General features: G+C 35.1%; 1 protein-coding gene across 1 annotated transcript; it reads right to left on the bottom strand.

Annotated features, from left to right (window-relative positions):
• Window positions 1–2,186: 2,186 nt before the first annotated feature.
• On the bottom strand, window positions 2,187–13,623 carry LOC127878650 (uncharacterized). Its single transcript, XM_052425179.1, has 3 exons — window positions 13,506–13,623; window positions 11,660–11,746; window positions 2,187–2,845 (listed from the first exon to the last, which is right to left on the bottom strand). Exons 1-3 carry the CDS (start codon window positions 13,621–13,623, stop codon window positions 2,187–2,189), a joined length of 864 nt encoding a protein of 287 aa, XP_052281139.1.
• Between the last annotated feature and the right edge of the window lie 413 nt (window positions 13,624–14,036).

Genomic DNA, 14,036 nt, shown 5'->3' with positions numbered 1-14,036 from the left:
ACAATACTTGTGTGATTGAACATGCCATATGTTCAATTAGATGTTTGAAAATGCAAATTGTATACATCAATATGCGAGTCAATCCATACAAATATGCATTTGTTAAAGAGAATGATCTGTTCCTCTTGCTGTATCTTGCGTGCGTGTGTGATTTCAATAAAACCATTAATGTTGCATTAAATAAAGGCCATACCGTAGCACAAGAGCAGAACCAGTAAACATCTAGGACGGCACATCTGTAGCCATTACTTGTCTGCAAAATATGTCAGAATTTTTGTGTGGGTATTTTGACATGTCAGATTTGTTTAAGCAGTCATATTAGTAATTACACACTGAACAACGAAATGTTCATAAAACATTATAAGTTCACATGTTTAGCGTATTATTAAGCTCGAAAGTTCGAAACTATATAATCTTTAGTAATGATTAAGGAATTTTAACAAAAGCATGTGTAAAAATCTAAATTAGAATTTAAGTTTTAATTGAAATTGACATTTTATATTTATGTTGAATATCGATTTTTAAATCAATTGTAAACCCGATGTAAAGATCTATAAATATACAAATTATTTATTTGCCCGGTGGCTCGAAGTCGCGGGGACATTTATTAGCATAATTTTACTTCACAGCAGAAATTACTTTCAGAAAAAAAACCACTACAATCACATTATTTATAGCATGTATTTTAAATAAAAGAGAGTAAAATATAGACTGCATCAATCATTTCAGGAACTTTAAACTTTATACACTGACAACATGCCAGTTTTTCCCTTAAAGTAAACGAAACAGTTATTTTAAATTGATAAAAAATCTCTACGTATGAACTAATTATCAAAACAATATATACATATTCTCATCTGAACGAGTAGTTGGTCAAGTTTTCTTGATAGCTTGATAGCACAATGATTTTCAATTTCAGTAAAATCACAATTTGATGATCTTAATTGAACAAAAAAGTTAATATCAACATTAAACAATATCAGTTGGTCACAGGATGTTGAAAGTATCAACGTTTCAAAACAAATATTTCTTTACCGACAAATTAATCTTGATCTGTTAAACTAGACAATAATTGAAAGTACTAGCAATATATACAGAATAAATATTATAAAATAAATTTAATAAATATGAATGAGGTTATTACAAAATAACTCATTATCAATTAATTATGTTTACAAATAAGTTTTTACTAAATATAAAGTATTTCAAACAATGCTCATGATTAATATGATGATTTAACCATGCTTGAAAAATCATTTCATTATCATTTAGGACGATATTTTATGTTGAATTCACTTAAACACAAGCATATGATCAAAACTTGCAAATCTAAATCGAAAGCAAGATATTTATAATCATACTGTGATATGTGCATTAACAAATTACAAAGAGCAATACTATGTGCGCAATGAATGCAATATTACAGCTTTTAGTAAAAGTAGTAAAGTACCATTTATCTGATTTATTTCCAATCAATATTACTCATTTAAATTCACAAACACACATAAACATCGAAATGGAAACAATCACTTTAATTGTGTACAAATTGTAGTTTTCAGTAAGGGCTTTGAACTATTTGATAAGGGAAATAACGCCAGTTCAACAAATGGTAACAACCTATTTTACAAAGAAATTTGTTCTTAGAATATAATTTGACAAATACATGTATGGTTGAAACAATGGCATGTTCACAATATGATAAAGCCGAGTATATATTTATTATCAATAACAAGAGCTGTGTAGTGATAGGGGAATCTGTAGTAGTGGTGGGAGCATCAGTTGTAGTGGTAGTAGCAGCAGTTGTACAGGTAGGAGCAGCAGTTGTAGTAGTAGCAGCAGCAGTTGTACTGGTAGGAGCAGCAGTTGTATTGGTAGGAGCAGCTGCGGTAGTAGTAGGATCAGCATTTGTAGTTGTAGTAGCAGCAGTGGTAGTGGTAAGAGCGGAAGTTGTAGTGGTAGGAGAATCAGTTGCAGTAGTAGTAGCAGCAGTTGCAGAAGTAATAGTGGTAATAGCAGCAGTTGTAATATTAGTAGCAGCTGTTTAAGCGGTAGGTGCTGCAGTTGTAGTGGTGGGAGCACCTGTTGTAGTGGTAGAAGCAGCTGTGGTAGTCGTAGGAGCAACAGTTGTTGTAGTGGTAGTAGCACCAGTCGTAGTGGTAAGAGCGGAAGTTATAATGGTAGGAGAATCAGTTGCAGTAGTAGTAGCAGCAGTTGCACTGGTATGGGAAGCAGTTGTAGTTGTGACTTGACTTGACTTGAGGAGCAGCTGTGATAGTGACGTGAACTGCAGTTGTAGTCTTAGAGCAACTGTGGGAGTGGTGGGTGCTGCACTTGTAGTGGTAGGAGCAGCTGTTGTAGAAGTGGGAGCTTCGTTGTAGTTGTAAGATCAGATGTGGTAGTGGCCGGAGCTGCAGTTGTAGTGGAAAGAGCAGCTTTGGAGCTGCAGTCGGAGTGGTAGAAACAGCTGTGGAGGTAGTGGGAGCTGCAGTTGTAATGGTCGAAGCAGCTCTGGTAATGATGGGAGCTGTAGTTGTTGTGTTTAGAGCAGTTGTGTTAGTGGCGGGAGCTGCAGCTGTGGTGGTAAGAACAGCTGTGGTAGTGGTTGGAGCTGCAGTTGTAGTGGTAGGAGCAACAGTTTTATTGGCAGCTTCTGCAATTATTGTTGTAGTCGCAGCATTAGTATTTGTAGGAGCTGCAGTTGTATGAGCTGTAGTTGATGTCTCGGACGCTGCAGTTGCAATGTAATGAGTAGCAGTTATAGTAGTAGGAGCAGCAGTTGTAGTGGAAAGTGCAGCAGCTGTAGTGGTAGGAGCTGCAGTTGTAGTGGTAGGAGGTGCATGTGTATCTTAAGAAGGTGCGCATGTCATACAGAAGCTCTCAGTTCTTGTGTTCTCGTCATAAAAAGGACAGGACGCTTGTTTGCATCCGGTATCTCGGTCTCCATAAGGACAATCTAAAAGATTAATACAGCAGTTTTATTTCTATGTGATGCAAGTTTGTACTTAAAAGAAAGATTTTTTTTTAAATAACAACATGCTTGAAAATAAATTCACTTTTTTGAATATCCGGATTACATTGATCTTATTACGTAATATATTATACATTTAACTTAAAATGTGCTTAACATATCACATCGATGAAAATGACGAAATGTTGGTTTAAACACGTAAAAGTTACTCAAGGCCCTGTTTGAACATGACTGAAAACAAGTGTCTTTGTTACTATAGCAATCGCCGAATGGGGCGCACCAGCTCGCCTTGTCTCCATAGGTGCAATCTACATTGCATAATGTTGTCTCGATCATACTTTACTCAATAATTAACAAAAGTTTAAAACCCTTTTTTTCAATTGATTTATGTTACTTTTTACAAAAATAGCCATTTACATAGATTGGACAATTAATGATTGTCAACATGCAAAAACATGTGTATACTAAACAAAGCAGAGATATCGATTATATATTCTAAATTGGTATTTCTAAAACATGCTCAGTGAATCTGTAAGATTTTGACAAAAACAAAGATATCATTGCCCCCGAAACATTGGAAAAATACAGTTGTTAAAAAGAATCGGTTATTTATATCAAGATGATTATTAACTATTTATGACGCTAGAAGTCACCTTTAACTACTTAAAGAAATCATCTCTACCGTTACGCACTACTACAGGCAGAAATTGTGGTTAAGTTTCACAAGTGTGCTCATTGTTGGTAGTTTATCTGTATGTTTTAGATTTTGTGTGGTATTTTCGAAATACTGTTTAATAGAACTGCGTTTAATTCTTTTCTATGTCTCATTTTTTGCAACACGTTATTTCAACTATTCTTTTGGTAGTGTTATTGTTGAAAAATAACGATTACAAAACCTTTCAATTGCGTTTCAAATGTGTTATTGATGTTTGCAAGACAGATACGATCGAATGTTTTACACTATCTCTTATAGCAAGTGTGGAGAATTGCGTTGATACCTATTGCCGGAGGTCGCTACTAGAATGTTTTGTGAATTTCTCCACTTAAGTAGTATTTCAAAATATGCCACATGTCAAATATGCTTGTATAGCACTGCGTCTTGGAGAATTGTATCGCTGTGACAAGACGATGATACTCGCAAATTGCACACTCCTCATTCCAGTTGTCGTTTTGTAACATCAAATATTAGTAGTATTAAATAGAATTACGTGTATACTTGTTCTATTGATGTTGGCAAGGCGGTACTCTTCGCACATTGCACAACATTGCTCTCACCGGAAGTTTTGGAAGCAGCTGTAGGAGGTCGTTGTGCTTCCTGAGATGGCGGCACAGGTGGTTACCGGGGTACGTAAGAGGTTTCAAGGGGTGTCGCCAGATATGCATGTTCCTAAAATGTTGATTTTAAATCTACCAAACGTGTAATTGTAATATAGGTTCACATGTTACTAAATTGTTGAACGGCTTCGGTTATATTATCTATCATTGTGATTAGTTCGGCAAAATGTTAATAAACATCAAACGTAAGATCACTTTAATAGTACAATGTTTAACTCCTCAATTAATAACATTTTTGAGCTGAAATCTTTTTATATAATATAAAATATAGATGCCCTGTGCGTGGTTGTTGTTTTATATTTACAAAGTTCGTTCTTTTGCAACGTCTGAATAGTGAATAACCGTTAGTCATGGACGGGCTGATGCGGATGCCACACACTCCCGGCCTTGCGTATGTAGAAAACAATACAAACTCATTTTTTAAATATTTAAGCCACCGCAAACAACGAACATATCTTTCATATATTTATTATTTCGTTGCACTTTTATTAAAAATGTAACCTAAAAGAAAAATCGGATTTTCTGATTGTAATCCAATCAGCATGGTTAAATTCAATTATGCATATTTAGACCAAATGACGCAACACATTTATCATTAAGTGTGCAAAAAATTAATCAACGCATGCATGAAATTTATGGCGTGTCAAACGCTGCAAATTCAAATGATATATTAGTTGGATAATTTTCATAGATATGTTGGATGATTTTCATATATATGTTGGATATTTTTCATATCTTTGTTGGATAATTTTCATATATATGTTGGATAATTTTCATATATATATTGGATAATTTTCATATATATATATATATATATATATATATATATATATATATATATATATATATATATATAATTTGCATGCTGGAAAATGAACAGGCGTGGCTGAAAAGCGGAGATGGCTAAATCCCGCTTAAAGTGCTTTAAGTGAAACGAAAAGGCCTCATCAACAATAATGCTGATATTTCAATAATGAAGTATAAGTTTTTTATTTAAATAGTACATTACTTTGGTATCTATTGGAAAATATTCAAAATAAAACATATGAGACCCTTTCCGTTTATAGAAAACCCTGTCCTTGGAAAGGGACACTTCTCGCTTTTCAATCATACTGATTTGACGGAATCACAATTAATTCAACCATTATGATAAATGACTATAATGTTCCATTTTATTTATATTTTCTCTCTGATAGGCGTTTCTTGTTTGATTTAATTATTTTTAATTTGTTTAGCAGTCACATAAACAACCAAGCTATGTAATATGGAATTTTTACACCCATTATTGCTGCTTCTTCCTGTATTTGCGCGATGATTATCTGAGATATTAACTCTATGATTCTACATTCTCAAATCTTTTCTATAAAGAAGGAATGTAGTTGACAATTGTTAATAGTTTTATTTGATCGTTCGTCAAAAAGTTGTAATTCTGTTACTCTTGTATCTTCAATGCAATTGAGTAATTAAATAGTAATTAAATTGAATGCGTTTTAATTCCCTTTTATTATTGTTTAATTTGAGTTACAATGCTATGACGTTAAATTTTATTTACACTTAAATGTATTATGAATATTGCTGGGCCAAGTGTGAGGTTGAGCGCTCTATAACCAGGTTTAAACCCCCAATGCTTTGCATTGACCGTTCCAAAGCGGTGACCCCAGCTTTATTCATATTTTGTGTTTATGTTGGTTTGTATTGTGCTGTATTGTGCTGTTTTGTAATGTTTTGGCAATCGGTCACTTGCCTTAAATAAAGGACCAACTAATTGTTTTTAATGAAAATTCAATACTGCTCCAGCAGCTGGAGTTTCACTTCTTTATATTGAAGAAAATTAAATGGACTTGCTCTTTGATAAGGCTAGTGGAACAATGCCACGATTCGCCGCTCTATGTGCAGCAATGTACGTATTGTGAAATATCTATTCTACCATTATTAACGAATTAACTTGTTATATTTAATGTTATTTCGGATAAACTAAATTTCGGACAATATAAAGAACAGTAATTTCAGCCTCGGGACGTGAATAGTTTAAATGTATACGCCGATTATTAACTATTGACAATTACCAATTAACGTTTATCTTTTTTATTGGATTAATAGTCGGAATTCATTAATTATAAAAATAAAGATGCTAAAGAATTTGTATCACCCAAAGAAGTGTACCCATACTCCCTAACATCTAAGGACCATGCTTAAGCCCTGTGATGTTAACAAAGCCATGAAAACAAACATATACACTCAAATTTGAGTTTTGTTTGAATAATTATTGCAATTTTATTGGCACAGGGTTGTATTAGGGTCATGGGTTGAAAATGCTCTGAACAAGTAATAAAGATTACTAAGCACAAAAGTCATATTGAGTTTTAAGTTATTAATAAGCTTGTCGTAATCAAAGCAATATAACAGGCTTTTAACTAAATCCATTTAATAACTAGTAATTTGGCTTCTTTTCCGCTGCAGAGATGATGTCCCGAAAGTGGCCAACTACGTTGAAGTCATCGTACCTCAGTACCTCCCAGATGACTTAAAGACCTTTTTTCGCATGACAAGGGGTACTTTTGAAAGAGTTCTGGAGAGAATTTCAACTGATGATCATCTTCGTAGAAGGATTGCAACTGGGGGTCGTGAACAAGTTCCATTGAATAAGGACTTACTAATGACGCTTTGGTTTTTGGGTAATTAAGAGACAGTAAGGTCTATTGCAGACCGTTTTAACGTATCAAAGCCAACTTTCTTAGACCATAACCGAAGAATGCTGACAGATTTATGCATTTCGCGATAATGGTCACCTTTCAAGGGAACATGTGAACTTCAACAAAAGCTTTCTGGCACCCGTGTTCTCATAGAAAACAGCTTTGGCATTTTAAAGAGTAGAGTTTGCAGACCTGTGTTTATTGATATGGTGGATATAGAGTTCATTGTCAAAACAGTTATTGCAAGTTGCATGCTGCATAATTTATGCATTTTAAATGAAGATGAAATTGACATTCTTTTTGAAAGTGACGATTATAGCTTTTCATTATTTGTACCTCAAAATAATGTCGAGTGCGTTATGAAAAGAACAATTATAACCAGGCAGTTAACGATAAAATCAAATAATAAGCTTTCGGTTTCTGTTCTACCTGTTGAGACTATTTATTTTGGTTAACTTTTTATATTAAAAATAATGAAACATACTTATAAAAATTGTAATTAACCATTATTTTAAAAAAATGTTTGGTTTTCACTAATACTGCTCAGTAGTTATTGTCCCCTACCGGTTTCACCGAAGGGGGCTTATGGTTTGCGCTCTGTGTGTCCGTCAGTCTGTCACACTTTTCTGGATCAGCCGAGCTAAAAATCAACAACAATAATAATAATATCATCCATGATTTGGAATTTGAAACTTATTTCATTACAACTTTGAGTCAATGCAACATGATAAAGTGTTGAAAGCTTCTTACTGCAGTGTATATAAAAAAAAATAAGTTGCATGCTTGCAATTTATAATTGGAATGCAAATGTTTAACCTCGAATTTTAGTTAAAATATATTTCAAAAATAAAAAAAGGAAAAAAAATTGTTTTTTTTGGGGGGGGGGGAGGGTGTGGGGGCAGGGTTTCTGGGTTGGGGCGTGGGGTATTGTTTGGGTGGAATCCATTGTGGTATTCAGGTAAGTGTTGTTTTGTCGAAGTATTAATAAAATCTGATCATAAATAAAGAAGTTATGTCCATGTAAGTAAAATTTACTCTTGACATTGAGTAAAGGTCATTCAAAGGTCAAGGTCAAAATGAACTTGGCAGGCACAGTACCCTCATGATAGTAAGAAAATATTTGAAGTTTGAAAGCAATAGCTTTGATAGTTTAGAAGTTCATTGGATATAAACACAAAATTTAACAAAATATTCAGTTACTAAGACAAAAAAGGGTCATAATTCTTAAAAAATGCTTGATGGAGTTGTCTGCTCTTGTTTATAGATTGGGGTCATGCTGGTAAAGAAGTTTGCAAAATATGAAAGCAATATGTCAAGGGACAATATTTGAGGTGGTACGCAAACTTTAACATAGATTTATCAATAATATGCATATTCTAAATGGAAAAAATGCGATAATTCTTACAAAATGCTTGATACAGTTGTCTAATCTTGGTTATAGATTGGGGTCATGTTGGTTAAGAAGTTTGCAAAATATTAAAGCAATATGTCAAGAAACATTGAAAATATTTCAGGTGGTACGCAAACTTTAACATAGATTTATCAATAATATGCATATTCTAAGTGGAAAAAAGGCCATTATTATTACAAAATGCTTGATAGAGTTGTCTGACCTTGTATTTAGGTTGGGGTCATGTTGGTAAAGAAGTATGCAAAATATGAAAGCAATATGTCAAGGGACATTGAAAATAATTCGGGTAAAACGCAAACTTTAACATTTGCAAGCTAACGGGAACGGGAACGCTAACACTGACGCCGGGTTGAGTAGGATAGCTCCACTATATATATATTTCATATATAATAGGCGAGCTTAAAACCATTGAAACATAATATCATGTGGTTGACCTTTGTTTAAGGTATTTATGTTCAAAATGTCTATGATGATAACATAACAGATCAATATTAAGGTATTGTGTTTGTTTTTATTGGTTTATTTTCATTGAAATCCATAGATCACTTCCAATCATCACAAAGTAATTATTCCATACTTGAGCTGATGATCGAATGTTAGATTTATTTTTGCTTTAAGTGTCAAATTCCATGACAATCTGTTTTAGTATCACATTATGGCTCTTTGATCCCGTCGCTCTGTTGCTGTCTTTAGCTCGCCGATAAGCTGCCACGATGGTCTTCCATCTCCCTTCAACTTGCTTGCTATTAAAAACCTTTACTGTTAAGAGATTTGCACAGTTCTTCGCACAAAGTTTTTTTTTAACAGTGGGTTGTTGAACTTATCTACATTTGCTTTGTACAGTTCAAGCAGGAGCAGGGTTTGTGATCTTGTCCATGTAGTACTGGAAGTATCTTTCTGGTCTTTGGTTCACAGGCAGAGACTCTAAAGAAACATTAAAACAAATATTTAATATAGCCTTTAGATAAAACACTGGTCTGTACAGAAAACAAGTAGAGCTTTGTCACAGACGTGACGTATACCCCCACATGCTGCATTGGCACAGAATATTTTGCATGCTGTCTTCACAAAAAAATAAGCAAATTTTTGGGCATTTTTTTAGAATTATTATGCCATTAGCATTTATGGCCATTTTGACTTTTGAACTCTTTAATTCTTTCGCATGAAACGCCGTCCAATGACTTTGATCAAAATTAATGTACAGAGTCATTTTAAAATCTCACAATGAATGACATAGCTATGGATGGACATGCTCATTTATGGCCATTTTTGACTTTTAAACTCAAGTGTAACCTTGACCTTGGAGATATCAACGTAATTTTTTCACATGACACACCGTCAAATGATTGTGAACAAATGTACCAAGTAATTTTAAAATCTCACAATGAGTGACATAGTTATGGCCCGGACAGGCTCATGTATGGCCATTTTTGACCTTTGAACTCAAAGTGTGACCTTGACCTTGAAGATATCGACGTAATTCTTTCGCGCGACACAATGTCCAATGATGGTGAACAAATGTGCTAAATGATTTTAAAATCTCACAAAAAACGACATAGTTATGGCCCGGACAAGCTCATTTATGGCCATTGTTGACCTTTGAACTGAAAGTGTGACATTGACCTTTGAGATATCGACATAATTGTTTTGAGCGACAAACCGTCCCATGATGGTGAACAAATGTACCTAGTCATTTAAAAATATTACGATAAATGACATAGTTATGGTCAGGACAAGTATTTTGACCTTTGAACTCAAATGTGACCTTGACCTTGTAGATATCGACGTACTTCTTTCGCATGACACACCGTCCCATGATGGTGAACAAATGTACCTAGTACATTTTAAAATCTAACGATAAATGACATAAGTATGGTCCGGAAAAACTTTCGATTTAAAACGCACCAAGTCACTCCGTGACCTAGTTTTTTAACCAGGCATGACCCATATTCAAACTTGACCTACACATCATGTAGATACAACGTGTGACCAAGTTTGATGAAAATCAGATGAAATTTTGGGACAGACCGACAGACCGACAAAGTGACTCCCATATAGCCCCCATTACCAATGGTAATGGGAGTATAATTACAGCATCTAAATACAATGACAATTAACACACAACTATAAATAATGGCAAGACATAAACACTACTACATTGTGAATACTAGAGAACTGTTAATCATCATAACTCTTTCCTACATACACACTTCAAATTTTGATCACTTTTGAGCAGGCCTCGACCATTCCTTTAAGAATCATTGTGAAAGGGTGTGGTAACATTCACAGCATGAAAGGCCAACTTCTATGTTGCGTTTTAGAAAGCTGCACTTTTGGAGGTTGGTCATAAGATTTTGCATTAGTTTATTATGTTGTTACAATAAGATTTAATTTATAACACAATACAGGTTAAATGTGTGATATAATGATCATTCCTACAAATGTATTTGCGTTATAAATACAAAGTAGGAAAATAACTCAATGAATTTCATCATCACCATCATAAATCCTCATTTTTGTCAACATCAACAGCAGCATCAATCATCATCCGCTCATGGTCACCCATATTCATCATTATAATGATCCTTGTCAGCAATACATGTACCCTTAATTCAACCACCAAATTATGCATTATCATAACTATCATCCACATCATCAATTATCACCATCATCATTACCCTCCCCCCCCCCCCTCCCCTGTTTGTCATCCTCATTAATCATCATTATTAAAATTGCCACAATCTTAAGCATAATTATCATTGCCATGATCATAATGACCACAATCATCATCATCATTGTCACCATATTCACCATCCTTGCCATCACTATCATGTACCTCACAACTATCATAAACATCATAAACTAGAGCTTTGTCACAGACGTAACGAATACCTTCACATACCGCATTGACACAGAATAATTTGCATGTTTTCTTCACATAAAACAGCGGACACCATGCAATGTTAAAAACGCACTAAGTGACCCCATGACCTAGTTTTTGACCCGGCATGGCCTCTGTTCGAACTTTAACTACACAACATCTAGATACAACTTCTGACCAAGTGTGGTGAAGCTCGGATGAAAACTACTTGAATTAGAGAGCGGACACTTAAAACGGACCGACAGACAGACCGACCGACAGACAGACAAGCTCACTCCTATATACCCCCCCCCTAAACTTTGTTTGTGGGCGTATAATTATCCACTCATGGTCACCATTATCATCATCAGAATTATCCGTATCAGCATTACAATCCTTGTCATAATCACAATCATCTTCACCAACAGCCTTACCTCCCCCGCCACCACCATCACTAGGAGTACCAGCACTTGTCTTCCCTGCAATACAAAATATACAAGCAAATCCGTTGATTTGATATCCCCCGCCAATATGCTTTTGGACACAAAAGTGTTATATTTGACACAAAAAAAGCATTTTTTAAGATACAAAGGGCCACAACTCCGTTATTCATGGATGGTGTACAATGCCATTTTGCGTGCATCATCCTCTTACCCATATATATACTCATACCAAGTTTCAATGAAATCCGCCAAAGCACTTTTAAGATATGACTCCGGACACAAATGTGCCGGACGGACGGACGGACGGAAAGACGGACGGACGGACGGACGGACAACGCCAAAACAATATACCTCCGCCTATGGCGGGGGATAACAAAATCTCTTTCAGCAGCTATAGGATTTTTTATACATTGTAATATGGCATTTTCCAGTGTGATGTTTAATTTTCAAATAATTTTAAATGTAGAGGCCCTCTGATCAACCTTGACGAAGACAGGCGAAGGGAAAACGAAGTCATGGAAACAATGGCTGAAACTATATGAAGGAATGGCGAGTATCGATGTTCATTTAATACGTCACAGGGAGGTGGGTGGGTTTAAAAAAATATTTTTAAATAAACAATGAAATGCAACTTACTCAGCAGTGAGACAACAGGGTAAAAGAACGCAAGTGGAATTGGAGCCTACTATATACTATGGTTCAGCGCCCTTACGCGGGGGAATAATTTTCATGACAGATAACTCTTGCATGACGTATAATACGTATACATATATCAATATAGTTAAATAACTTGCGTATGATAAAATGGTTTATTCTGAAGCTATTAAACATTAGTTATCCAACAACAAGCACAATAAGTTTGGAATTAATTTATTATTTAAGTTTGGCAAAATATCTGTCAAGGCTGTGTTAAACAACAAATGCATAATTATATTTTGTAAGAAATAAAACATAAACAAAAATTATACAAAACAATTATGATAGCTTATATCCCCCACCCCGGTAGGATGTGTTATAATAGGATCATGCCAAAAAGATTCTCGAAAGAAACTCGTTGAGTGAGAGAATCTTCCGCCAAAAAGCGGCTATTATAACACGATAGCCTAGACAGATATACAAAAATGATTAAATTAGAATAGAAATATACAAGTGTTTTCAAATTAAAATGAGTATATGGCGTTTGACAAAGTTTCAAGTAAATGATAATAACCCATACTGGACAGATGTGTATCGTCATATTAATAACAATCGGGCCTGTCAATCGTGGCGATCGGACGTGTTTTTGCAAAGCTCTCGATAAAAAACCGATGATGTAATTACCTGTGATTTGCGGGTGATGCAGTCTTAGTGTGATATGATGGAGTTAATTTTATAGCTTTATTGGGCGTTATTTGAATGTGAATGTGAATGTTATTTGAATGTCATTTGAAGCAATCATATAACCTCTGTCTACATCTGCTGAAGATATATGATGCTGCTAAATATTGAACTTGATCATGGCCAAGTGTGCGTGCAAGTGTACGTGCTAAACTGTGTTTATTGTCTGTGCCAAGTGTCTGTGCTTGCTTTAGTGCGTGTTTGTTTTTGAGTGTGACAAAGTTGGGACTATTACCATATATTTGGAATAAAATACCGGACTCGATCACTAGAGGTATGGTTGTGTAAATGAGCATAAGAACTATTCTACTTGTATATCCTGCTCCACAATTTAATTCGAATAGTACTGCTGTTAATAGTCAAATGCCACTGGATACACTAGTTCGTCAACGGCAAGCTAAACGTATCCTCAGTTCACCTGACTCTGAATTAGTTACGGACCATAAACGCGCCTCATACGCAGAAGTAGTTATGTCACCGCCCAAGACATCAACTGAGGCCTCGTCAGGTTCCTCTGCAAGTTCTATACCAACCATGGTGCTATCTGACGAATCAATGGCACAAATATCTTCTCTCCTGGTATCTACGTTTAAAACACAAATTGAGTCAATGGTGGAACAAATTGCTAACAGTGTTTTCTCAAAACTAACATGCGAATTGGAATCTCTAGAAAAGGCAAATGAGGACCTCGCTAAAGAAAACGCTGATCTAAAGTCTAAGTTATGTTCACTCGAGACCACAACAGACCACCTAGAACAATACTCTCGAAGAAACTCAATCCGTATTTCGGGTATTAAAGAACTCCCATCGGAAAATGCTGACGAGATTGTGCTACAAATTGTTAAAGCCGTCGGCAGTGATATCGTCCTAGGCGACATCGACCGGTCTCATAGAGTTGGAAAGCCGAACCCCCGGAAACCGCGTGATGTCATCGTTAAATTTGCAACTT

This window comes from Dreissena polymorpha, chromosome 4 (assembly GCF_020536995.1).
Source record: "Dreissena polymorpha isolate Duluth1 chromosome 4, UMN_Dpol_1.0, whole genome shotgun sequence".
NCBI classification, from domain to species: Eukaryota; Metazoa; Mollusca; class Bivalvia; order Myida; family Dreissenidae; genus Dreissena; species Dreissena polymorpha.
Note: the sequence above shows the minus strand (reverse complement) of the source record. Positions and strands in the feature narration are given on the sequence as shown.

Coding starts and splice junctions, on each gene's coding strand:
- LOC127878650 (XM_052425179.1), bottom strand. CDS start 13,623: ATGGTTGGTATAGAACTTGCAGAGGAACCTGACGAGGCCTCAGTTGAT. Junction 11,747..13,505: donor CGTAACTAATTCAGAGTCAG/GTGAACTGAGGA, acceptor TTTGTATTGCAG/GGAAGACAAGTGCTGGTACT. Junction 2,846..11,659: donor TTGTGATTATGACAAGGATT/GTAATGCTGATA, acceptor CACCTTCTTAAG/ATACACATGCACCTCCTACC.